This window comes from Pelophylax lessonae (assembly GCF_965119305.1).
Source record: "Pelophylax lessonae genome assembly, chromosome: 5".
NCBI lineage: Eukaryota > Metazoa > Chordata > Amphibia > Anura > Ranidae > Pelophylax > Pelophylax lessonae.
In genome coordinates, this window is record NC_138772.1 from 545281065 (window position 1) to 545305179 (window position 24115).

The 24115-nt window shown below is 46.9% G+C and overlaps 1 protein-coding gene across 1 annotated transcript in view; it reads left to right on the plus strand.

Annotated features, from left to right (window-relative positions):
* The window catches only part of NRBP2 (nuclear receptor binding protein 2), a 192593-nt gene that overhangs the window by 147718 nt on the left and 20760 nt on the right, over positions 1 to 24115 (plus strand). Inside the window, exons 10-16 of the mRNA XM_082257597.1 lie at positions 8849 to 8941; positions 9041 to 9173; positions 15801 to 15903; positions 18637 to 18687; positions 18996 to 19131; positions 19228 to 19281; positions 20186 to 20249. Of these exons, the coding sequence (XP_082113723.1) occupies positions 8849 to 8941; positions 9041 to 9173; positions 15801 to 15903; positions 18637 to 18687; positions 18996 to 19131; positions 19228 to 19281; positions 20186 to 20249 (634 nt within the window). The remainder of the gene's footprint in view (positions 1 to 8848; positions 8942 to 9040; positions 9174 to 15800; positions 15904 to 18636; positions 18688 to 18995; positions 19132 to 19227; positions 19282 to 20185; positions 20250 to 24115) is intronic.

A 24115-nucleotide genomic window follows, 5' to 3' on the forward strand; every position in this document is an offset into this window, starting at 1 on the left:
ATACTAAAGCTAAAAGCATTTTTTACCTTAATGCATTCCTTGCATTAATTTAAAAAACTTTTATTTTTCTCTGTCCTCCCCCTTCCCTGTGTGAAGGTGAATAGAGTGGGAGAAGAGATCCAGTGCTGTGCAAGGCTGCATCTCTTCTCCCCTCTCTTCCTCTTCATGCAGGGACTTGAACAGCGGCAGGAGCCATTGGCTCCTGCTGCTGTCAGCCAGATGCAGTGAGGAGGGAGTAGGGGGTGGGGCTAAGCCCGCTGTGTAAGTCTATGGAGCGCGGCTCTATAGACATCCAACTCAAGCAGACACCTTGTGCCCTATAGCAAATATATTTTTAGTATTGATTACTGTAGTAATGTCACTGGTCCCCCCCAAAAAGTGTCAAAAATGTCAGTTAGGAGTACGATCTGTCCCGCTAAAAATCGCAGATCGCCACTATTACTAGTAAAAAATAAATAAATGAATAAAAATGACATAAATCTTTCCCCTAGTTTGTGGATGCGATAACTTATGCGCAAACCAATCAAAATTCGCTTATTGCAATTTTTTTTTTTTTTTTACTAAAAAATATGTAGCAGAATACAAATTGGCCTAAACGGATGAACCAATTTAGATTTTTTTAATTTTAGTTTTTTGGGAATGTTATATAGCAGAAAGTGAAAAATATTGTTTTTTTTTTCCAGAATTGTCGCTCTTCTTTTGTTTATAGCGCAAAAAATAAAAAACGCACAGGTGATCAAATACCACCAAAAGAAACCTCCGCCCCGCCTCCTCTTAGTGAGCGCAGACTGAAAGCATTACATCCCATAGAGCTCACTGAGAGGAGGCGGGGTGGGGCGGAGCACAGACTCAATCCAATACATCCAAGTACAGCTGGTGCCAGTGTAATAATGCAAGTTTTCGTCACTAGGCGATTCGCAAGGGCTGCTGGCATACATCCCAGCAGCCCTTGCGGATTGCCGAGTGATGTAATCACCTACAGGCGGCCAGACCCAGGAGTGCGGATGAATAAAGAAAAAAAGGTATTTCCTTGCAGAAAAAATAATAATTTCCATTGGTAAAAGTATTTTTAAAGGGGATTACATGCATCTAAATTTAATAAAATGGGTGGAACTCCACTTTAGGCTACGTTCACATGTCAGCGTATCGATCGCGGGCAGAATCACCGCGATCCTGCCCGCAATCTGGAAATCATTGCAAATCGCGGGACGCCTGTGCGTTGCCCGTGATTTGCAATAGCACCCCAAACGCATGGCGATGTTGCAGCGATTTGCGCTTGCCAAATCGCGGTAACATCGCTCAAAAAAAATTGCGGGACGCATGACGCCCCAAAGAACCTCTTGTACCTTTTTTGGGCCTCATGCGTCCCGCGATTTTTTTTGCGAGATGTTACCGCGATTCGGCAGGCGCAAATCGCGGCAACATCGCACAGTGTTTGGGGTGCTATTGCAAATCACGGGCAACGCACAGGCGTCCCGCGATTTGCAATGATTTCCGGATCGCGGGCAGAATCGCAGTGATTCTGCCCGTGATCGATACGCTGACATGTGAATGAAGCCTTAAGTATGTAATGAGCAACTATAAATATAAATGTTACAAAAATAAAAAATAAACAATTGCAGAACATTGACACACATTGATACAACTACCTACATAGGATTGTATTGTATTTTGTAGCAATGCAGAGTAGGAAGAAGGAGGAAATATACAGTAATTATAAACTAAACAAAGAAGTAACATTTCTGGAACATTGATACAACAATTTACATCAAGCTGATCTATGTGAATTGAATGACTGCGGGGTGAATATAAAATGTTTGTTGATCCTCTCCCTGTGTTTTGGCTCACGGGAAGTGTTCCAGAATTTGGGATCTTGGGAATGAACACATGATCTTCTGTTATGGCTGGAAATTTTGGCACATGGGACCTCCTGCATGGCTCCGCAGAGCTCACCGTTCGGCCGAGTGTGGATAGGAGCCCACTTCTCTTTTCTCGTCTGATTTTTCCAGACCTTTTTTGGCATAAACAAAAACTTTCTGAATTCAGCCAGCACATTCCGTTCATGTCATATTCCTGGATGTAACTTTTTTGCTTCTCTAGAACTTTTCACATTCTGTTCAGTAATATCACTAGTTACATTTATCATCTCATATGTTTAGCACATGACTTTACTTTTACTATTATTATATAGGATTAATATAGCGCCGACAGCTTACGCAGCGCTTTACAACTTGAGGGTAGATAGTACAACTACAATACACTTTAATAAAGTAGGAATCAGAGGGCCCTGCTCCTTAGAGCTTACAATCTAAGACTTGGTGGTAACATTCATCCCTCCATGTCATAGGAAAAAAAGGAAAAACAATGGGCTGCCTTAACGCAATGGGAATAATATATGGTGTGACGCACGTGTGTTAACTCCATTCACTAGTAAAAGAAGAGGTTAATGAGCCCTTAACCAGTGCCGGGACAAGGTCATCCAGCGCCCAGGGCAAGGATGCCAAACTGCGCCCCTCCTTCCCTTAGGGTTAGGGTCAAGGCACCCCCCCATCCCTGCAATAAACCATTGCGCCCAGGGAAACCGTTCCTCCTGCCCACCCCATGTCCCGGCCTTGCCCTTAACCACTTCTGGACTGGAAGGATTTACCCCCTTAATGACCAGGCTATTTTTTGCGATTCAGCACTGCGTTATTTTAACGGACAATTGCGCGGTCGTGCGACGCTGTACCCAAATAAAATTGATGTCCTTCTTTTCCCCACAAACAGAGCTTTCTTTTGGTGGTAATCGATCACCTCTGCAATTTTTATTTTTTGCACTATAAACAAAAAAATAGCGACAATTCTGGAAAAAAAAAAAAAAACAATATTTTTCTGCTATATAACATTCGCAATAAAAAAAAATGTAAAAAAAAATCAATTTTTTTTCATCATTTTAGGCCAATTTGCATTCTGCTACATATTTTTTGTTAAAAAAAATCGCAATAAGCATATTTTGATTGGTTTGCTCGAAAGTTATTTCATCTAACTAGGGGAAAGATTTGTCATTTTTATTTATTTATTTCTTTTTACTAGTAACGGCGGCGATCAGCGATTTTTAGTGGGACTGTGACATTGCGGCGGACAGACCCCCAACTGACATTTTTTACATTTTTGGGGGGGCCAGTGACATTACTACATCAATCAGTGCTAAAAATATGCAGTTACTGTACTAATGACACTGGCATGGAAGGGGTTAACTCGGGCGATCAAAGGGTTAAGTCTATGCCTAGGGGGTGTTTTCTAACTGTGAGGGGGATGGGCTTGTGGAATCAACACAGAGACCTGTGATCCTAAATAGGGGAAACACAGGAGCTCTGTATTGCTTCTTGAGAGAACAACGGTCTGTTATGTTTACAACATCAGACCGCCGTTCTCTCTCCACGCGGAGATCGCGGGTGCCCAGCAGCAATTGAGACTGCCAGTCCGTGAATCAGCTTCCCCGCTGGCTAATGGGGGCGCGCGCCTGCAGGATCGCTCCGGCGGTTCGCCCTGCAGGTACGACGATTCGCGCAGCTGAGCCAGCATGCCGCAGTATATATGCGGCGGGCGGATGGCAAGCGCTTAGATTAGTCCTATTAAAACTGCCTTACAAGTCTTTCTGGGGAAATGAAAAGTAACACAAGGGCAGAAATTCCTATCTTTCTGGGGAAAATGCTGCTCTTGGCTCCTTCCGGTGCCGCTCACACACCCAGAAACCTAGGTGGTTAATCACATGATCGCGGCTGCAGAGAAGGGTCAGATAGTGTGAACTCCCTTCAGGAAATCATAGATTGTGTGACCAATAGCCTAGGCTTTTTGAATGTCTAACCACCACTGGGGGAGCGCAGAGCCCTTTTTTTTATGCTCATGCAATTTTTCCAGACGCGTTGCAAGTCGTCTCTTCCCCAGGGGCACACATGTACCTTTATGTATAGATAAGAACAAAAATACATCATACAGATTTCAATACAAAAATGAGCTCACTTGATTATGAAACACATTAACACTTACAAAGTTAATGAGAGATGTATACTTATCAGGTGCGAAAGATATAAAGTACGTTTTCCCTGAGGAAGAGACAACTCAAAATGCGTCAGCCAATGTATCAGCTGTGAAAATTATATAATTGCCTAGGCTTCTAAGAAGAAAACACTCAGATTTGGTCATCTGCCTGTGTTACATGAAATATGTTTATGAGAATCCATGAATATGAATATATTAGCTGTTTTTTTTAATATGTTTAATTTTTGTTGCAACAAAATTTGAAGGTTTTATGATAAACATTTTAAAGAATTAAATATTTTTTCCTTTCTTTTTTTGTATTTAATGATGCTGTGAAAGTACCCCCCACCCACCCACAACAATTTTGTATTCCACTTTCTAGGTTACTAGAAGGAAAGAGGTGGGCACAGGGTAATGCTCTGCAGATAAATACCTAGGTTTATAATAGGATAGAGGTGGGCACAGGGTAATAGTCTGCTGATGTATTACTGGGTATATTGTAAGTGATAGGTGGGCAGATGGTGAGCTCTGCAGATGTAGAGGAGAAGCAGGCACAGGTTGATGCTCTGTAGATGTAGAAGAGAAGAAGGCACAGGGTGATGCTCTGTAGATGTAGAGGAGAAGTGGGCACAGGGTGATGCTCTGTAGATGTAGGAGAAGCGGGCACAAGGTGATGCTCTGTAGATGTAGAGGAAAAGCGGGCACAGGGTGATGCTCTGTAGATGTAGAGGAGAAGCGGGCACAGGGTGATGCTCTGTAGATGTAGAGGAGAAGCGGGCACAGGGTGATGCTCTGTAGATGTAGAGGAGAAGCAGGCACAGGGTGATGCTCTGTAGATGTAGAGGAGAAGCGGGCACAGGTTGATGCTCTGTAGATGTAGAAGAGAAGAAGGCACAGGGTGATGCTCTGTAGATGTAGAGGAGAAGCGGGCACAGGGTGATGCTCTGTAGATGTAGGAGAAGCGAGCACAAGGTGATGCTCTGTAGATGTAGAGGAAAAGCGGGCACAGGGTGATGCTCTGTAGATGTAGAGGAGAAGCGGGCACAGGGTGATGCTCTGTAGATGTAGAGGAGAAGCGGGCACAGGGTGATGCTCTGTAGATGTAGAGGAGAAGCGGGCACAGGGTGATGCTCTGTAGATGTAGAGGAGAAGCGGGCACAGGGTGATGCTCTGTAGATGTAGAGGAAAAGCGGGCACAGGGTGATGTTCTGTAGATGTAGAAGAGAAGCGGGCACAGGGTGATGCTCTGTAGATGTAGAGGAGAAGCGGGCACAGGGTGATGCTCTGTAGAGGTAGAGGAAAAGTGGGCACAGGGTGATGCTCTGTAGATGTAGAAGAGAAGCGGGCACAGGGTGATGCTCTGTAGATGTAGAGGAGAAGCGGGCACAGGGTGAGCTCTGTAGATGTAGAGGAGAAGCGGGCACAGGGTGATGCTCTGTAGATGTAGAGGAGAAGCGGGCACAGGGTGATGCTCTGTAGATGTAGAGGAGAAGCAGGCACAGGGTGAGCTCTGTAGATGTAGAGGAGAAGCGGGCACAGGATGATGCTCTGTAGATGTAGAGGAGAAGCAGGCACAGGGTGATGCTCTGTAGATGTAGAGGAGAAGCGGGCACAGGATGAACAGGATGATGCTCTGTAGATGTAGAGGAGAAGCGGGCACAGGGTGATGCTCTGTAGATGTAGAGGAGAAGCGGGCACAGGGTGATGCTCTGTAGATGTAGAGGAGAAGCGGGTACAGGGTGATGCTCTGTAGATGTAGAAGAGAAGCGGGCTTAGGGTGATGCTCCGTAGATGTAGAAGAGAAGCGGGCACAGGGTGATGCTCTGTAGATGTAGAGGAGAAGCGGGCACAGGGTGATGTTCTGTAGATGTAGAGGAGAAGCGGGTACAGGGTGATGCTCTGTAGATGTAGAAGAGAAGCGGGGGTTAGGGTGATGCTCCGTAGATGTAGAAGAGAAGCGGGCACAGGGTGACGCTCTGTAGATGTAGAGGAGAAGCGGGCACAGGGTGATGCTCTGTAGAGGAGAAGCGGGTACAGGGTGATGCTCTGTAGATGTAGAGGAGAAGCGGGCACAGGGTGATGCTCTGTAGATGTAGAGGAGAAGCGGGTACAGGGTGATGCTCTATAGATATAGAAGAGAAGCGGGCACAGGGTGATGCTCTGTAGATGTAGAGGAGAAGCGGGCACAGGGTGATGCTCTGTAGATGTAGAGGAGAAGCGGGCACAGGGTGATGCTCTGTAGATGTATAGGAGAAGCGGGCACAGGGTGATGCTCTGTAGATGTATAGGAGAAGCGGGCACAGGGGGATGCTCTGTAGATGTAGAGGAGAAGCGGGCACAGGGTGATGCTCTGTAGATGTTGAGGAGAAGCAGGCACAGGATGATGCTCTGTAGATATAGAGGAGAAGCGGGCACAGGGTGATGCTCTGTAGATGTAGAGGAGAAGCAGGCACAGGGTGAGCTCTGTAGATGTAGAGTAGAAGCGGGCACAGGGGGATGCTCTGTAGATGTAGAGGAGAAGCGGGCACAGGGTGATGCTCTGTAGATGTTGAGGAGAAGCAGGCACAGGATGATGCTCTGTAGATGTAGAGGAGAAGCGGGCATAGGGTGATGCTCTGTAGATGTAGAGGAGAAGCAGGCACAGGGTGAGCTCTGTAGATGTAGAGTAGAAGCGGGCACAGGGTGATGCTCCATAGATGTAGAAGAGAAGCGGGCACAGGATGAGGTTCTGTAGATGTAGAGGAGAAGCGGGCACAGGGTGATGCTCTGTAGATGTAGAAGAGAAGCGGGCACAGGGTGATGCTCTGTAGATGTAGAGGAGAAGCGGGCACAGGGTGATGCTCTGTAGATGTAGAGGAGAAGCAGGCACAGGGTGAGCTCTGTAGATGTAGAGTAGAAGCGGGCACAGGGTGATGCTCCATAGATGTAGAAGAGAAGCGGGCACAGGATGAGGCTCTGTAGATGTAGAGGAGAAGCGGGCACAGAGTGATGCTCTGTAGATGTAGAGGAGAAGCGGGCACAGGGTGATGCTCTGTAGATGTAGAGGAGAAGCGGGCTTAGGGTGATGCTCCGTAGATGTAGAGGAGAAGCGGGCACAGGATGAGGCTCTGTAGATGTAGAGGAGAAGTGGGCACAGGGTGATGCTCTGTAGAGGAGAAGCGGGTACAGGGTGATGCTCTGTAGAGGGGAAGCGGGTACAGGGTGATGCTCTGTAGATGTAGAGGAGAAGCGGGTACAGGGTGATGCTCTGTAGATGTAGAGGAGAAGCGGGTACAGGGTGATGCTCTGTAGATGTAGAGGAGAAGCGGGCACAGGGTGAGCTCTGTAGATGTAGAGGAGAAACGGGCACAGGGTGATGCTCTGTAGATGTAGAGGAGAAGCGGGCATAGGGTGATGCTCTGTAGATGTAGAGGAGAAGCAGGCACAGGGTGATGCTCTGTAGATGTAGAGGAGAATCGGGCACAAGGTGATGCTCTGTAGATGTAGAGGAGAAGCGGGCTTAGGGTGATGCTCTGTAGATGTAGAGGAGAAGCGGGCACAGGGTGATGCTCTGTAGATGTAGAGGAGAAGCAGGCACAGGTTGATGCTCTGTAGACGTAGAGGAGAAGCGGCTTAGGGTGATGCTCCGTAGATGTAGAGGAGAAGCGGGCACAGGGTGATGCTCTGTAGAGGAGAAGCGGGTACAGGGTGATGCTCTGTAGATGTAGAGGAGAAGCGGGCACAGGGTGATGCTCTGTAGAGGAGAAGCGGGTACAGGGTGATGCTCTGTAGATGTAGAGGAGAAGCAGGCACAGGTTGATGCTCTATAGACGTAGAGGAGAAGCGGCTTAGGGTGATGCTCCGTAGATGTAGAGGAGAAGCGGGCACAGGGTGATGCTCTGTAGAGGAGAAGCGGGTACAGGGTGATGCTCTGTAGATGTAGAGGAGAAGCGGGCACAGGGTGATGCTCTGTAGAGGAGAAGCGGGTACAGGGTGATGCTCTGTAGATGTAGAGGAGAAGCGGGCACAGGGTGATGCTCTGTAGATGTAGAGGAGAAGCAGGCACAGGTTGGTGCTCTGTAGAAGTAGAGGAGAAGCGGGCTTAGGGTGATGCTCTGTAGATGTAGAAGAGAAGCGGGCACAGGGTGATGCTCTGTAGATGTAGAGGAGAAGCGGGCACAGGGTGATGCTCTGTAGAGGAGAAGCGGGTACAGGGTGATGCTCTATAGCTATAGAAGAGAAGCGGGCACCGGGTGAGCTCTGTAGATGTAGAGGAGAAGCGGGCACAGGGTGATGCTCTATAGATATAGAAGAGAAGCGGGCACCGGGTGAGCTCTGTAGATGTAGAGGAGAAGTGGACACAGGGTGATGCTCTGTAGATGTAGAGGGGAAGCGGGTACAGGGTGATGCACTGTAAAAGTAGAGGGGAAGCAGGTACAGAGTGATGCTCTGTAGATGTAAAGGATAAGCAGGCACAGGGTGATGATCTGTAGACGTAGAGGAGAAGCGGGTACAGGGTGATGCTCTGTAGATGTAGAGGAGAAGCGGGCACGGGGTGATGCTCTGCAGATGCAGAAGAGAAGCGGGCACAGGGTGATGCACTGTAAAAGTAGAGGGGAAGCGGGCACAGGGTGATGCTCTGTAGATGTAGAGGGGAAGCGGGCACAGGGTGATGCTCTGTAGATGTAGAGGAGAAGCGGGCACAGGGTGATGCTCTGCAGACTTTTCTCTTCTAATTAAAGCAGGGATGGGAGAAAATCAATGCGGTAGGCCAGTATTCTGTGATTGTAGAACTGTGTCCCGGTTATGATGACCTGTCATTGTGAGAACCAATCTCATTGCCTTGCAGATGGGAGTTCTGGAGATTCAGTCCAATGGGGACAAAGTGTTGGAGGAGAACATAAAGCGAGCCATACACTCCTTGGATGACCCCAATATGAAGGTAAGGGAAGAGCACTTCTGCTATGAGTGAATGTCTGGCCGGAGTTCAGTTCGGCATGTGAACTGATCCTGATTGACACATTGCAAACTTATTTTCCAGGAATTTATCATGCAGTGTCTCTCCGCTTCCCCGAAGAAACGTCCGTCTGCGCACGACCTTCTCTTCCACCGAGTGTTATTTGAGGTTCATTCGCTGAAGCTCCTAACAGCACACTGCTTCCTCAACACCCCCTGTAAGCATCAAAGCTGAAGTTTATTCTGCTTGTATTTTGCCTTCCCTGGTTCCCCCCCCCCCCCTCATTATTATGCTAATGACAAATATTTCCATTTACATGACGTATCTTATCTTAGTTCCATTGATGTCATTATGGGTCTCTGTGCTTCTCTATGCAATGCTGGCAGATAATGGCTGGTGGGAGGAGCCAAAACAGGGCTGTACATGGCTATCCGAAAGCATCAAAGCACCCCCTTCCTAAGTACTCTTCTGAAGAGATCTCAGCCCTGCAAATATTAATATGCTTTGATGGGTGGATGTCAGTATGGAGGAGTGGGCTTTCCAATGCAGGTTGTATTTCCATGCACACTGCTCTAGGTAACGCCCACATGTGATGCTAAGCCTTCATGATTGAAAGCGCTGAAAGCCAATTATTAAAAGGGGCGGGCCAGGGAGGAAAGTGCTAGATGATGCTGGATGTCCTCCAGCCAGGAAATGAGGCGGGCTTTATCTGCCTTGTTACAGCTTCTAATGCACATTGTGAGAAGCTCACAGTGTGCAGTGAAATCAGAGGAAGCCATTTCAGTCCAGGAGAGTAGCCGGGACAACTGAGCAGTTCCCCTCTAATGGTAATTTTTACATGTTGATCCTGCCAGGGGGTTCATTATTTATCACTTCCTGTAACAAGCTAAGCTGTCCAGCAAATGTCACAGTTACAGGTATAAGACAAACCATAGAGCACTGCCAGGGGTGCTTACAAGGGTCACCTTTTTTTCATATAGTTTCAACCGGTGGTCTCCACACTGCGGCCTAGGGGTCGGATGTGACCCTTTGCTTGAATTTTTCTGGCCCTTGGGGCAGTATTCCTTTCACTGACAGCAATGATGCGGCACTATTCCTCCCACTGACACCAATGGTGGGGCAGTATTCCTCCCACTGACACCAATGATGGGGCACTATTCCTCCCACTGACACCAATGATGGGGCACTATTCCTCCCACTGACACCAATGATGGGGCACTATTCCTCCCACTGACACCAATGATGGGGCACTATTCCTCCCACTGACACCAATGATGGGGCACTATTCCTCCCACTGACACCAATGATGGGGCACTATTCCTCCCACTGACACCAATGATGGGGCAATATTTCTCCCACTGACACCAATGATGGGGCACTATTCCTCCCACTGACACCAATGATGGGGCACTATTCCTCCCACTGACACCAATGATGGGGCACTATTCCTCCCACTGACACCAATGATGGGGCACTATTCCTCCCACTGACACCAATGATGGGGCAATATTCCTCCCACTGACACCAATGATGGGGCACTATTTCTCCCACTGACACCAATGATGGGGCAATATTTCTCCCACTGACACCAATGATGGGGCAATATTTCTCCCACTGACACCAATGATGGGGCACTATTCCTCCCACTGACACCAATGATGGGGCTCTATTCCTCCCACTGACACCAATGATGGGGCACTATTCCTCCCACTGACACCAATGATGGGGCAATATATGTCCCCAGTGGCAGCTGGTGCTCCGTGGGACAACGCTGCTATGTGATTTCACTGCAGAACAAAAGGCGTTGTCATCTTATTAAAGGAAGTAGAAAAATAACAGATCTGCTGGCAGAATCAACAGGTAACCTAATTATGTTAAAGGGGGAACTCAGTAAAACAAAACATGCTGTGTTCATATACATTATCTCACAAAAGTGAGTACACCCCTCACATTTTTGTAAATATTTTATTTTATCTTTTCATGTGACAACACTGAAGAAATGACACTTTGCTACAATGTAAAGTAGTGAGTGTACAGCTTGTATAACAGTGTAAATTTGCTGTCCCCTCAAAATAACTCAACACACAGCCATTAATGTCTAAACCACTGGCAACAAAAAAGAGTACACCTCTAAGTGAAAATGTCATAATTGTGGGCCCAATTAGCCATTTTCCCTCCCCGGTGTCATGTGACTCGTTAGTGTTACAAGGTCTCAGGTGTGAATGGGGAGCAGGTGTGTTAAATTTGGTGTTATCGCTCTCACTCTCTCTTACTGGTCACTGGAAGTTCAACATGGCACCTCATGGCAAAGAACTCTCTGAGGATCTTAAAAAAAGAATTTTTGCTCTACATAAAGATGGCCTAGGCTATAAGAAGATTTCCAAGACCCTGAAACTGAGCTGCAGCACGGTGGCCAAGACCATACAGCGGTTTAGCAGGACAGGTTCCACTCAGAACAGGTCTCGCGATGGTCGACCAAAGAAGATGAGTGCACGTGCTCAGCGTCATATCCAGAGGTTGTCTTTGTGAAATAGACGTATGAGTGCTGCCAGGATTGCTGCAGAGGTTGAAGGGGTGGGGGGGTCAGCCTGTCAGTGCTCAGACCATACGCCGTACACTGCATCAAACTGGTCTACATGGCTGTCGTCCCAGAAGGAAGCCTCTTCTAAAGATGATGCACAAGAAAGCCCACAAACAGTTTTCTGAAGACAAGCAGACTAAGGACATGGATTACTGGAACCATCTCCTGTGGTCTGATGAGACCAAGATAAACTTATTTGGTTCAGATGGTGTCAAGCGTTGTGTGGCAACCAGGTGAGGAGTACAAAGACAAGTGTGTCTTGCCTACAGTCAAGCATGGTGGTGGGAGTGTCATGGTCTGGGGCTGCATGAGTGCTGCCGGCACTGGGGAGCTACAGTTCATTGAGGGAACCATAAATGCCAACATGTACTGTGACATACTGAAGCAGAGCATGATCCCCTCCCTTCGGAGACTGGGCTGCAGGGCAGGATTCCAACATGATAACGACCCCAAACACCTCCAAGGTGTCCACTGCCTTGCTAAAGAAGCTAATGGTAAAGGTGATGGACTGGCCAAGCATGTCTCCAGACCTAAACCCTATTGAGCATCTGTGGGGCATCATCAAACAGAAGGTGGGGGAGTGCAAGGTCTCTAACATCCACCAGCTCCGTGATTTCGTCATGGAGGAGGGGAAGAGGACTCCAGTGGCAACCTGTGAAGCTCTGGTGAACTCCATGCCCAAGAGGGTTAAGGCAGTGCTGGAAAATAATTGTGGCCACACAAAATTTTGACACTTTGGGCCCAATTTGGACATTGTCACTTAGGGGTGTACTCACTTTTGTTGCCAGCGGTTTAGACATTAATGGCTGTGTGTTGAGTTATTTTGAGGGGACAGCAAATTTACACTGTTATACAAGCTGTACACTCACTACTTTACATTGTAGCAAAGTGTCATTTCTTCAGTGTTGTCACATGAAAAGATAGAATAAAATATTTACAAAAATGTGAGGGGTGTACTGACTTTTGTGAGATACTGTATATAGTTAATCATATATGCTTGATTCTACATGTTGGCACAGAAAGCTCGGTGAGGATATTGTCGCGTTGTAATGCATCCATGTAATAGCCGGCGGCCGGTGCTGAGTCAGCCAGCTTACAGCTGCTCTATCAGGAATAAACAGACCGTTTACCTAAGCAGCCTATTAGAGGGATGAAATAGGAGCACTAATATCAATTAAAAACAATTTTACAACCACTAATGTTGTTATCAGGAACAATACCAACCACTCAGTAAATGCTGCCTGATACAAGTGCCCCGCTTTATAAATGACGCAGCTGCAGCAATGGCTTCTGGACAGCCAGAGGAAAAACTAGATCACCACCAAAGCTTCTGAAGTGGTGGAGCCCAGTCTATGAGTACGGGGACTCAGACCATGAAGGTCATCGATCCGTGAGGGTGGGGTCTCAGTACATGAAGGAAGGGTCTTGGATCATAAGGGTGGACCACAACCAGGGCTTGGGACAAGGGGTGACCAAGGAGGGCGGCTGCCCTTGGCACTGTAGTAGCATGTGAGGTGCGGGGGCACCACAAGGAGATTGGGGGGGATGGGATTTGTGTTGGGAGGGTGAATTTTGGGAGGCAGCAGGTGGTAAGAATTGTTCTAGTAGGGGAAATTTAGGGAGGTGTGCTAGGGGAGGTGATTTGGGGGGGGGGGGGCGGATTTATGTTGAGAGGAGGGATGGGGGAAGAGGATTTGTGCTGAGGGGGGGGTTTGTACTAGAAAAGGTAATATGGCGAGTGAAAGGGGATTTGTGCTAGGCAGGGAAATTTTTGGGAGGGGGATTTGTGCTAGTAGGGATGTTGGGGGTTATTTGTGCTAGGAATGAAAATTCGGGGGGGGGGGGTGGGTGTAAGTTAGGATAGGGGGTTGGGGGAGGGAAGTTTGTGCTCTGAGGGGAGACTCGGGAGGTAGAGGATTTGTGCTAGGAAGGGGGATTTTTTTTGGGGGGGTAGGGAGATTGTGCTGAGAGCATATACGGAATGAGAGAATTTTAGCTGGGGAGGATGGGGGTAAACGAATTGGTGCTGGGCGAGGGGATTTCAGCAGGAGGGTGGATTTGCACTGGGAGGAGGGGGAACTAATAATTTGGGGGTAAGCATGCAAATTAGTGCTTGATTATTTATTTGGGGGGGGGGGTTTGCTGACACCTACTGCTCATACATCTTGAATTTTTTTTGGGGGGGGGGGGGGGGGTTTTGCTGACACCTAATGCTCATACTTCTTGAATTTTTTTTTGGGGGGGGGGTATTTTGCTGACACCTAATGCTCATACATCTTGAGGGGGGGGGACGCAATGTGGCATGTTCGCCCTGGTCTATCAATGACCTTATCCCAGCACTGACCACAACCCTGAAAGTAGGATTCCTGTACATAGGAGGGGTCTCAGTACATGGAGGGGGTCTCAGTACATGAGGGTGGGGTCTCAGGCCATAAGAGTCGTCCACAACTCTTAAGGGTCGGGTCCCAGTATAATAAAGAGGGAGCTCAGTACTTGGTTAAGGGGTTTCAGTATATAATGGAGGGAACTCCGTACATAAGGGTGGGGTCTCAGACCAAGAGTGGACCACAACCCTTGAAGGTAGGGTCTTGGTACATTAGGGAGGGGTTTTAGTACATGGGGAAAGTGATTTCAGTACATGAAAGAAGAAACTCGGTACACGGGGAAGTGTCTCAGTCCATGATGGTGAGGTCTCAGTACATGAAAGAGGGGAATCAATACATGGGGTAGGGTCCCAGTCCATGAGGGCTGGTACTCGGGCCATAAAGATATGTGACATTCAATGTGACACAATGTAAAGTGGCACATTTTAGAACTACCTGAATTTGGTGCAAGGGTCGCTGTCAGAAACAAAAGTGTTGCGAATGCTTCATGAATTTGGCACAATACATTAAGAAGAGAAATTAATGCCAGAAAAGTGGCACAGCAGATCTACTGAATTTCCCCCATAGTCTATTGAGAAAGGGACTCGGAGCCTAGGTTCATTGACTATGGTACAGTTTTATGGTTATTGAAGAGTGAAGCAGTAACAGACTTTGGCGGACGTGGAATTTTGATTTGTATTTGATTTGAAATGTATCTTTTGTAAGAAATATTCTTTTCAGTCTGAGTCAACCCTACTGTATTCAACTGTGGAGCACCCTTGCCTATCCCAGGGATCTTCAAACTACTGCCCTCCAGCTGTTGCGGAACTACACCTCCCATTAGGCATTGTAAAACTCTGACATTCACAGACATGACAAGGTGTGATGGGAATCGTAGTTCCTGAACAACTGGAGGGCCATAGTTTGAAGACCGTTGATCTATCCCATTGTTCTCCTCTCTGTGCTTATCTATCTCTCTATACTGCTCTCTTTTTCATACTTTTCTTTTCTACCCCACAGTCTTCTCATTCTCCTTCTTTCTTTGTCTTCTCTCTCTTTCTCATCCTTTCTCCTTCCTTCCATTCCTTTCATTCTTTTATGCTTGGAAATGTTTGCACCTTTTGCCACAGATTATAATTACACCCAAACACTCATCATCCCTCAACAATACATTGATTATCATCAGTGGCTATTGATGGGTCACATCACTAGTGAAAATTGGACAATGTGTGATCAGCATTGTGTCTGCTCCCAGTCCTTACCTGTCTGTGTACCTCGAGGCAGAGGCGTAACTAGAACCTTCAGGGCCCCGGTGCAAGAAACCATGAAGGGCCCCCCGGACCCCTGGACGGGGCCCTTTCCTTCAAGCCTGGGGCTCTTCCCACTGATTCTGGGGCCCTTTACTCTCGTTGCGGGGCCCTTTATTACAGTCCCGCAGCGGGACCCTTTCACAAGTTCTGCAGTGGGCCCCCTTCCTGCCATCTTGGGGCCTCCCTACGGTGGTGGATTGCCAGGGCCCGGTCGCAAGTGTGACCTTGGCGATCCTGGAAGTTCAGCCACTGGTGTCAGTAGTTTTTATTTTTTGGTATTTTAATTGTATTATTTTTTTATCATTTAATTTTATTTTTTACAATGTCACTGACTATGACTCTGTCCATTCAGAAAAGGAAGGAGCTCCCGCAGCTACAGGAGGAAAAAGATGGACAGTGATTTCTCTAAATGCTGCCCCGGCCGGCGCCGCCACTCCTATCCAGGTGTACAGGGGAGCCGCACAGGCCCCCTTGGAGCATAGGGCCCGGTTGCAATCGCTACCCCTGCAACCCCTGTAGTTACGCCCCTGCCTCGAGGGCCGAAGGGGCACACCCTATATTGACATCCCTCTGTTATATTGTCTCTGCAGACATCACACAGGATAGCCTGTTGGAAGAGAAGACCAAATTGATCGACCCTCAGGGTATCATGGCTTCTGTGCCGCGGAAGGGTCAGTCGGCTGTGCTGTGGAGGTGAGTGTGAACCGTATAGCTGAAAGAGTGGATGGCTGAGGGCAGTACATGGTTGTAAATGGGGTCAGATAAGGCCTGGAATGGAATCATTAAGAATTATATAATTGAGCCAGTAGAAGTGTGCTCTTAGTGTGGGTGCAGGGCATGTGGGGAGGTGAAACTTGGCCCAGTTGCAAAAAACAACTGTGCCTAAATTTAAGTTTGGCAACGCACAGCAATCCAGGTGGGAAGACAACCGGACAGGGTGCACTCAAAGGAAGTATTAGTGATGAGCAATAGCAGTAGGTTTCAGGTTTGCAGACAGCGAGCGTCTGTCTCGAGGGGCGTAATAAAAACCCAAATGGGCAGGCTTCTAGGAAGGATGGCGTGCCTCTGCTCTGTCCCTACTCCTCTTGAACCTTTCCCTGTCGCTTAGCACTGCCCCTACCAGATGGGTGAACTGTCCCTACACTACCTACCCGGTCCCTACACTCAGGGCCGCCATCAGGGGGGTACAGCCAGTACTCCAGTATGGGGCCCCGGCACATAGGGGGGCCCGGACAGCAGGTAGATCGGTAGGATGACAGCATACCTCCCAACCTGGGCAGGACTGTCCCGCTGTACAGAGGCTTTGTCCGGCATAATTCTGGTGATTAATGTTACCTTCTAGCTCAGAAGGACCTGCAGCAGTGGGAACATTTAGAACAGCCAGGGATTGGCTAACAAACCAGCTGGGTGTGCACTATGCAGCCACAATGAGAGACTGCACCTGTCAAATTCATGCTGTGATGTCGGTAATGGGCGGGACTGCTACTCTGACCCACCCCCTGTGTCAAGCAGCACGTGCATAGGGAAGAAGGAGAAGGAAGATATGGCAGCCAGCAACAGAAAGGTATTTTAGAAAGGTAATCATGTGGAAGATGGGGGACCTTTGGGGAAGATAAGGGCAGAGGAGAGGTGTGTGTGTTGCAGAGGTTGTAGCAGCTGGGAAGAGGTGCAGTACAGAGGCATTTACGTACATTCGCTACTATGTACAGCTTGGTACGGCACTGCTCCCGATTTTTAACATTGGTCTCAATGGGAAATCTTGGTCACCTTGGTATAGCACTACTCCCGTTTTTTTAACATTGTCCTCAATGTAGAATCTTGGTCACCTTTGTATAGCACTACTCCCGTTTTTTTAACATTGGCCTCAATGGAGAATCTTGGTCAACTTGGTATGGCACTACTCCCGTTTTTTAACATTGGCCTCAATGCAGAATCTTGGTCACCTTGGTATAGCACTACTCCCGTTTTTTAACATTGTCCTCAATGGAGAATCTTGGTCACCTTGGTATAGCACTACTCCCGTTTTTTTAACATTGGCCTCAATGGAGAATCTTGGTCACCTTGGTATAGCACTACTCCCGTTTTTTAACATTGGCCTCAATGGAGAATCTTGGTCACCTTGGTATGGCACTACTCCCGTTTTTTAACATTGGCCTCAATGGAGAATTTTGGTCACCTTGGTATGGCACTACTCCCATTTTTTAACATTGGCCTCAATGGAGAATTTTGGTCAACTTGGTATGGCACTACTCCCGTTTTTTAACATTGGCCTCAATGGAGAATCTTGGTCACCTTTGTATAGCACTACTCCTGTTTTTTTAACATTGTCCTCAATGGAGAATCTTGGTCACCTTGATATAGCACTACTCCCGTTTTTTAACATTGTCCTCAATGGAGAATCTTGGTCACCTTTGTATAGCACTACTCCTGTTTTTTTAACATTGTCCTCAATGGAGAATCTTGGTCACCTTGGTATAGCACTACTCCCGTTTTTTAACATTGGCCTCAATGGAGAATCTTGTTCACCTTGGTATAGCACTACTCCCGTTTTTTAACATTGGCCTCAATGGAGAATCTTGGTCAACTTGGTATGGCACTACTCCCGTTTTTTAACATTGGCCTCAATGGGAAATCTTGGTCACCTTGGTATAGCACTACTCCCGTTTTTTAACATTGGCCTCAATGGAGAATCTTGGTCAACTTGGTATGGCACTGCTCCCTGTCTAACATTTGCATCTATGGGAAATCTTGGTCAGCTTAGTAAGGCACTACTCCCTATCTAGCACTCTCCTGAACCCTGTGCATAATGCACTCCAGAACCCTGCATTCTGTATCTAGCATTCTCCTGAACGTATTCCTGACCCCTGCACTCTGTACATAATGCATTCCTGACCCCTGCACTCTGTACGAGGATGGGGTTGTGAATTTGTGGAGGGATTTGGGGGGTTGCGCTGTGAGGGTTGATTGGGAGGGATTTCTACTAGGAAGAGGGATTGGGGGAGGGGGTGATAATATAATTTTGATATTTTCGGTGGAAGGGGGGGGGGGGGCCCTGTCAGGTAGGCTGTATGGGGCCCCAGGATTTCTAGCGGGAGCCCTGCCTACACTACCCACATGTGAAATGCATGCCAATCCTAAATAGACTCTGCCTGACCCAAGATAGCCACCAGGGGCTCCAGCAACTGGATAGCTGCTCTTGTGACTCAGGAAACCATAGAGGAACCATGTTCCTTTTGACTTCCTGTCCTTCTTCAGTGCAGCTGTGGTTTTAGCGCCACCTGCAGTGGAGAAAGCAGACTGCACCTGCCTACAGGCATATCAGTCATTAGGACACAGGAGGTGTTTTTTGGGCTACTGGAGATGTTTTGGGCTATAGGGGGTGCTTGTCTATAGAAATTATCTCACACTTTCGCCTATCTTTACCAGGTATTCCCAGGTTGGGTCTATGGAGCTGGACAAGTTTCTGGAAGATGTCAGGTGAGAGGACTCTGTGGTCATCTGTTGATGGCTGCCTGGATCGCTGTCTTATCAGTATGACATTATCTAACATTCATATTCTCACCTCCTCTCACATACTGTCTCTGCTCCAGATCTTCTTGGCCTGTGACAGATTAAGTATTGTCTCTCTGATTACCTGTGTTATGGAGAATGTCTATTTATTTCTCTCTCTCTCTCTCTCTCTCTCTCTCTCTCTCTCTTTCTCTCTCCTTTATCTCTCTCCTTCTCTTTCCCATTTCTCCAACTCTCTGGCTTCTTTGAATTTAATGTTCTTGTGGTTCCCCTAGAAATGGGATTTACCCACTCATGAACTTTGCCGTCTCTCGTCCTCATGTCCTACCGCGCGCCCTCTCACAGTCCCAAGAGGATCTACAGACGGTGAAGACCCCAACACCAGAGCCATTGGAGGTGGAGACCCGGAAGGTGGGCCATAGGGAATATCTTGTGATTTTAAGAGGATGTGGTCAGTTCTTTTGACCAGTTTCCCGCAATGTTTCGTTCTTTTCCTCTTCATTGCAGGTCACCCAGATGCACTGTAGCCTGGAGCGCAGAGAAGACAAGGCCCGCTTACATGTATGTAACACACGGGTCCCCGTTACTAAAAGTCCATGTATGAGTACCGAAGCTCCTTTGTGATTCTTATATTCTTCTGCATATGATGAGGAGAAAATGGAAAAGAGGATGGGATCTCCTCATAGATGGACATCACCTGCATATGGATTGATATCAATTATTGATCCCAACTTTACACCTATTGGACAAATTGTTTTAAATAATATTGGTCAGGCCTTCCAAGACCCATTCAATTTTTAAAACCTAAACCCACCATTAGTACCTGCTAGCATGCCATACATTGGTCCTGAAAAGTGCCAGGGCAAGGCCTTTTAGCATTGAAGACGAAAGGGCGGAATTGCCCCCCACTAACTAATACCAGGACAAGGCCATCCAGTGCCCAGGGCAAAGATGCCAAACTGCGCCCCCCCCTCTTCCCCTTTGGGGTTGGGTCAGGGCAATAAACCATTGCTCCCAGGGCAGCCGCCCCTCCTGCCCATCCCTAGCCTTGGCCCTGCCCCCAACTACTTTAGCGGCATCATTTACATGTTCTGTCCTTTTTATGCCCCCCCTCTTGCTAAAACACCCAAGGAGGCTGCCACTTTTGCCTACCATGTGGCTCAGCCCTGGTCCTGCACCCACCCATTTGCTGAGAAACTTATGATGGAATTTACATACTGAGAACATCCAGGGTTGGGGATATAAAGGCTGAAAACATGTGCAGGCACTCTGTGGTGGCCTAAATTTGTTTTTTCTTGTTTGATAGTGACAGGTCCACTTTAACCCCTGTCACCCTGTATCCCAGCTTTTCCTGTCCCTGATACACATTATTGCACTCTATACAAGCCGCCATTATAATTATTGTCCATTTCTACATTGGAGCTCCCTATACCTTCTCCTGTGTCATGGGTCTCTCTTTTCACAGCTCACCCTCTACCTGAAGCTGGAGGACAAACTGCACCGACACCTGAGCTGTGACCTGCTGCCCAGTAAGTATAATTGCTCCCTGTATGTTTTCTTATAAATAATCCTTTCACCACAAAGTGGCACACATAAAGCAGCACTCCAGACCAGGCAGGCAGGGGCTGACTGACAACTTTCGACCCAGGGGGCAAGTACAAACCAGAGGCCCATGGTGCAGCAACTTAGCCCCCCTCCCACTCTCCCCTTGACCCCCACTCCAGGCTGGAGCTCGGCTCCAGGTACTCTCTACTCATTGGTCGAATCCGGGTTCATGACCTGGCCAGCAGGGGGCTGTTGGGGGGAGCTGGGACAGCTCAGGTGGGGCTTCCTGGGTGAGGAAAGTCTCCAGTGGGCATGGAACTGGCCTCTGCTCACACACAGTTTACACCACATGTGTCAAACACAAGGCCCGCGGGCCAAATCCGGCCCTCCAGGCCATTTCATGTGGCCCCTCGCACCTCTCCTAGATCTGCAGTGTAGCTCCAGCCCTCTTTTGGGCCTTTTCCAGACCCTGCAATTTCTGCTTCCCAACTCCGCACCTAGCTTCTTCCCAGCAGAAACACAAGGTAAGGGGGTGCACTTTGATGTAAGGGAGGGTAGTGGGGGGGCACATCTGATGTAAAGGGGGTGGGGTACTCTGGATATCTAGTATTACAGATACAACCGGCCCTTTGAGGGCAATTATAATGCTGATGCGTCCCTTGATGAAGTTAAGTTTGACACCCCTGGTTTACACCATCCATGCTGGTGGGGGGAGGCCTGAACTCTGTCCTTGTTTTCATCCCGCATTACACAGTAGGTCAGCTGTGGGGACTTTTTACTTTTCTTCACCAGGAATCCTTTGGGCATGTCTGTGGCAGAAGCGGTGCAGCCTTTTTAAAGGGCATCAGAATGGCCCAGGGAGCAATTGCCCCCCTGGCCCAGTCCTCAGAACTTTTTATTTTTTTGTTTTTCTGTTTGGCCAGTTTTGTGATTTAGGCACCCCTACCAGACAGAACAGTCAGGTCAATAGCTTCACTGCTCTCCATTGCAGCTAAGCAATACAGCCTAATCACCTTCCCGCCATGAGCCTGCTGATTGGACAGGAGAAGCTTTGCCATGCTGTTGAAGGATTCTCTCTGCTTACTTTGTTCTCTCCCTCTGTCGGTAAGCTCACAGTGTTAGACTGACTGCACTGTAAAAAGTAAAAAAGCCCTAATAGGATCTCAGTGCTGGCCGGTTCTCTTCCAGTGCTATTAAACAGTGGATTACATAAAGGTCAAATAAAGACAGAATTTAGGTCCCTATACCTGTGTACTCTCCCCTGTCAGAGCCTCTGAGCTCCTCATAGGGGGCGCTGGTCCCAACAGCTGCTCCGTCCCTACAATAACTCAGGATGGGGCCTCACTGGCTGCAGTGGATTATAAGACTATGTTGGGAGTCCTGTCTGGTAGGTAGCGTTAGCAAACTATGCTGCTATACTCATATGAGACAAAACCGTGTCTTTTAACTTTAACACTTTAACCACTTTACCACCGGAGGATTTTGCTGTCTTACGTCCAGGCCACTTTTTGCGATTCGGCACTGTGCGAATTAAACTGACAATTGCGCGGTCATGCAACGCTGTACTCAAACAAAATTTAAGTCCTTTTTTTCCCACAAACAGAGCTTTCTTTTGGTGATATTTGATCACTTCTGCGCTTTTCATTTTTTGCGATATTAATAAAAAAAAGTGACAATTTTGAAAAAATAACAATATTTTTCTACTTTGACAGTTAAAAAATATCCAATATATTCAATTTTTGTCATATATTTAGGCCAAAATGTATTTAGCTACATGTCTTTGACAAAAAAATTCTCAATGAGCGTATTTTTACCTGCTTTAAGACCGGAAGATTTAACCCCATTCCTGACCAGGCCATATTTTGCGATTCATCAGTGCGTTATTTTAATGGACAATTGCGCGGTCGTGCGATGCTGTACCCAAATTAAATGATGTTCTTTATTTCCCCACAAATAGAGCTTTCTTTTGGTGGTATTTGATCACCTGTGCGATTTTTACTTTTTGCGCTATAAACAAAAAAAGAGCGACAATTTTGAAAAAATAACAATATTTTTCAAATATTTTTATATGAAATTCCCCCCAAAAAAATGTAAAAATCAAAAACATTTTAGGCCAATTTGTTTTCTGCTACATATTTTTGGTAAAAAAAAAATTGCAATAAGCTTATTTTGATTGGTTTGCGCAAAAGTTATCGCAGCTACTAACTACGGGAAATTTATGTCATTTTTATTGTTTTTTTTTTAAACTAGTAATGGCGGCGATCTGCGATTTTTTTTTTTTTTTTTTGCGGGACTGCGACATTGCGGAGGACAGATCAGACCCTTGACTGACATTTTTGGGGGTACCAGTGACATTACTACAGTAATCAGTTCTATAAATATGCACTGTTACTGTAAAAATGACACTGGCAGGGAAGGGGTTAACTTTTATTGGTGATCAAGGGGTTAATGTATGCCTGGTGCTTACTGACGTGTGTGGGGGGAGGGGACTATGTGACAAAGGCACAGATCGCGGGTTCAGCTATGCTGAATCCTGCAATCTGACCTTGCCTGTCACTTAGGAGATCCGCCCGCTTGTGTAAACACTCGATCGGGGAAGAGCGGCGGTGATCACTGCCACTCCTCCCCAGGCCCGACTCCCGCTGTGACTGAATACAGCGGGAGCGAGCCTCCGGCGGCGCGCGTGCGCCGCCCACTAGGGGAGGAGTCCAGCGACGTAGGTCTACGTCGCTGGACGATAATGAACCACTTTGCCGCAGTACGGTCAATGTGAGCGGTCTGCAAGTGGTTAACTTTAACACTTTAAATTGCCTCTAATTTATTTATTTTTTTTTTTACCTTAATGCATTTACTGTATTAGTCCCGGTTCACATATATGCGATGACAGACATCGCATGTGATTCGGAGCGCACTGCTCTGCAAATCACATGCGATGTCTGTGCGATATAAATTCAGCCATACAGATTGTATGGCTGAATTCGCAAAAGAACAAATACATTCAAATTGCCTGGGGTTTTGGCATCGTGCCTTTCATCAGGCCAAACAGCAGATGATCTGAATACATTTTAATAATATGCAGTACCATATGAATAGCGATTCAACCGGAAATAGTATGATACATGTGTGAGTCATCACATTGATACAAAGTAACAACCGCAGAGAATAAACAGTAATGCTAATGAGAGACGCCAGTGGCCTTTCTCCAAAATTCAAAAGACAAACATCAAAGGCAGAGAACTTCAAATTCACAATTGAAAATAAGTTAACACATAATGAGAAAAAAAAATAAAAAATTATGAATATAAATCAAAATCTCAATTTAGTCCCAATGAGTTTAAAGCATCTAATTTGTGCATCCAAAAGACGTCCTTAATTATACATCCCTGCCCCCTCTTCATTTTCATTTCAATACCAAATTAATCAGTTTAGATAATATAAGATATTTTTTTATGAAGCGTCTTACTAACATTCATCTATTTGATTGTTCCTTATATATTTTTATATATACTGTGTATATATATATATATATATATACATATATATATATATATATGTATATATATATATATATATATATATTGTGGATATTCGGGGGTGTTTAGCTTGAGTGCAGAGCCTACCAGTGAGCTTAGTCCACGCAGTTGTACTGTTTAACCTGTTTAACTTAAGCCCCGGAAGATTTTACCCCCTTCCTGACCAGGGCCTATTTTGCGACTCGGCACTGCGTGATTTTAACGCACAATTGCGCGGTCGCGCGACGCTGTACCTAAACAAATTTGACGTCCTTTTTTTCCCCCACAAACAGGGCTTTCTTTTGGTGGTATTTGATTACCTGTTCGATTTTTTTGAT